This window comes from Myotis nattereri, assembly GCF_964212035.1.
Source record: "Myotis nattereri genome assembly, chromosome: 13".
NCBI classification, from domain to species: Eukaryota; Metazoa; Chordata; class Mammalia; order Chiroptera; family Vespertilionidae; genus Myotis; species Myotis nattereri.
In genome coordinates, this window is record NC_138088.1 from 57,619,401 (window position 1) to 57,621,900 (window position 2,500).

A 2,500-nucleotide genomic window follows, 5' to 3' on the forward strand; every position below is an offset into this window, starting at 1 on the left:
TTGGCCTGGCTCGGGGCTCGGCGACTGGACGTGCCAGAGCCTTGCCCTGCCGGCTGGGCCTTGCCTTGTAAACGCCACGGGCCGAGGATTTATGAGATGTGTGCGAAGGGTCTTCGGCTTTTCTCCTCCCGTTGGAGAATTTGCCGGAGAGATCTCGGCGGCGCCCCCCGGGGTGCAGGGTGGTGGGTTCTGTGCGGTCCTCGGAAGGTGGTCAGTGGGCTGTGCTGCTCTTGGGGCGGCTTGGAGCCCCCCCCCCACTCAGTGATCCAGCACCCCCCGGAGCCAGGATGTGTGTCACTTCTGCAGTTCCAAGACAAGGGCAATTTTTTCTAATCCTTCCATGTAAAGTCCTGGGGCTTCCCGCAGCCAAGCTGCTCACACAGCCTCCCCGCCCCCACCCGGTGTGGCAGAGGCCGCGGGGGTTCAATGATGTCATCTTCCCAGCAGCCCGCCCCAGTGCCCCGCTCCCTCTGGGCAGTGCCTGTGACATGTCAACGCTCTCTGGGCTGAAGCAAGGGGTGCCAGGGGCCCTCCCGTTTATCCTGCTTTGAAATGTTGGTGCGAGGAGAACAGCGTCCCTTGAACTGAAACACTGGGCAGTGTCCTCCCGGAATGAGAGTGTGTGGTTATTCCAAGTCATAAGGCTTCTGAAAGCTCGCATTAAAGCGTCTATCACCTGTCAGCGCATTTGCATGAAATCAATAGCGGCCGCCCATCTATCTTTTCTGATCACCTTTCATCAGGCCGATTCATTAAGTCACACAGTCATGGTGATTAGCGGGGGAGAGAAGCAGCCCTGACACGAGGGAAACGCACAGTGGGCCTCCTTTTTTGTTCCCTAATCAAGAAACGTAATACTTTATCTCCTCCTGTCTGGGCCAGTCGCGGGGTGAGGCCCATCCACCCGGCGGCCCGCGCCACACTCCCGCCCGACGCCCGCGTCCCGGCCCGGCAGAGACATGACAAATTGTCCCCCAAGTCACTGCTGACAGCTTCTGATGATTAATGGTTTGATTATGAAGTGGTTTTGCACGTATAGAATTTACATCACAGAGAGTTAGAAATTCCGCCGTGTCACCCGTGCCCGGGCACTGGGAAGAGCTGTGCGATTTGCAAAGGGAAAAAGAGGGCGAAATCGCAGCAAAAGCCATGTCATGTAAAATCAATATGTCGGATCAATGCTTTATTAACAAGAAAATGTCTTACTTCACATTCCTGTGCGGACCTTTGTCTCCGGGATGGGTGATGGAATGTCAAACCGTATCGCGGCCTCAGCGTGCGGGCCGCTTATTGAGTGCCCGCCGCGGCTTCCGGTGCCGCTGGCCAGGCCCGCCGTGGGTGTCCGCCGCCAGCCCGAGCGCCGGAGGGCAAGGGTGGCCAGTTCTTTCGGGGAGCCCTTTTCAGAGGCGGCCTCTCCCCTCCTTCCTCCAGCGCGTAGCTGGCAGACCCGCCACGTGGGGTGGTGGCAATCGTCAGATTACGTGCTGACTAGCGAGCGACAGCCCAAACGGCGGGCCGCGTGACGCGTCGGTGGTGGCCGGTCTTATTAGTCTCGGAAAACTCGGTGATTTATGTCGCGCCACGCACCCCTGGCGTGACTCCACGGAAAACGCTATCTACATCGGGAAGTAATGTACTCTAATAAGTATTTCCATCTTCACCGCGTCCCCGGGCCCGTGGGCTCCGAGCCGGTTGGAGTCAGGCAGAGCCATAACAAAGCCCAATGACTCCTTATAAAGCTTGTTAAACACAGAGCGAGCCGTCGGACGGGGTCCCGGCCGTGATTCATGCACTGTACGCGGCGCGCGGGCCGCTGATTTATGGCCCCGCACAGTTCATAGTCAAAATTACAATTTGAGGGATAAAAAGATTAATTACTATTTGTGGCCGGCAATTTTCGGGAGGCTGGTGGAACGATGGCGCTCTACATCAGCTGGTCGTCAGCCGTTCGCAGATTATTAAAGCTTTGCAAGAGTAAGTGGTCCCCCTGCCTGGTTTGTGCTCTGGCAATATGCTAGACAGAAAAGGACCACAGGGATAAATCTGAAGCCAGCAATAGCCGGACATATGTCATAATTGCCAGCTCCCCATAAATCCCTGGCCGGGGTGGAAGCACCGCACGCCGCAGACAGTGATCCTGACGGTGCTGATGGCTGTCCCCGCCCCGAGACCTGCAACTTCCTGACGGCCCCGCCATTTCTACAATATATGGAGTCACCCTTTGCCTTTCCTCCAGTCTAATTATAGATTAGAAATAATCATTGCTTTTACGTGCAAAGGAAAGGGGGGAAGCCCACTCCTTGGGAGAGAAGGAGCAGTCGGGGGTGCTCGCCTCCCAGAGCATCAGAAAGGGAGACACGCACAGCCGTGCGTGCGCGTGCAATACACGAGGAACGGATGACGTGAAAGCCACTAACCCGACTGCCTCTCTGTCCTGTTACAGCCCTTAACGAGCCGACCATAGATTACGGTTTTCAGCGGTTGCAGAAGGTGATCCCGA

General features: G+C 56.8%; 1 protein-coding gene across 4 annotated transcripts in view; it reads left to right on the forward strand.

The window, feature by feature from the left end:
• The window catches only part of EBF3 (EBF transcription factor 3), a gene marked incomplete at both ends in the record, with an annotated part of 114,028 nt that overhangs the window by 100,057 nt on the left and 11,471 nt on the right, over positions 1–2,500 (forward strand). For all 4 annotated transcript variants that reach the window (XM_081105392.1, XM_081105391.1, XM_081105393.1 and 1 more), the window contains one exon: positions 2,444–2,500. This exon is cut by the window's right edge and continues 32 nt beyond it. In XM_081105392.1, coding sequence (XP_080961518.1) covers positions 2,444–2,500 — 57 coding nt within the window. The remainder of the gene's footprint in view (positions 1–2,443) is intronic.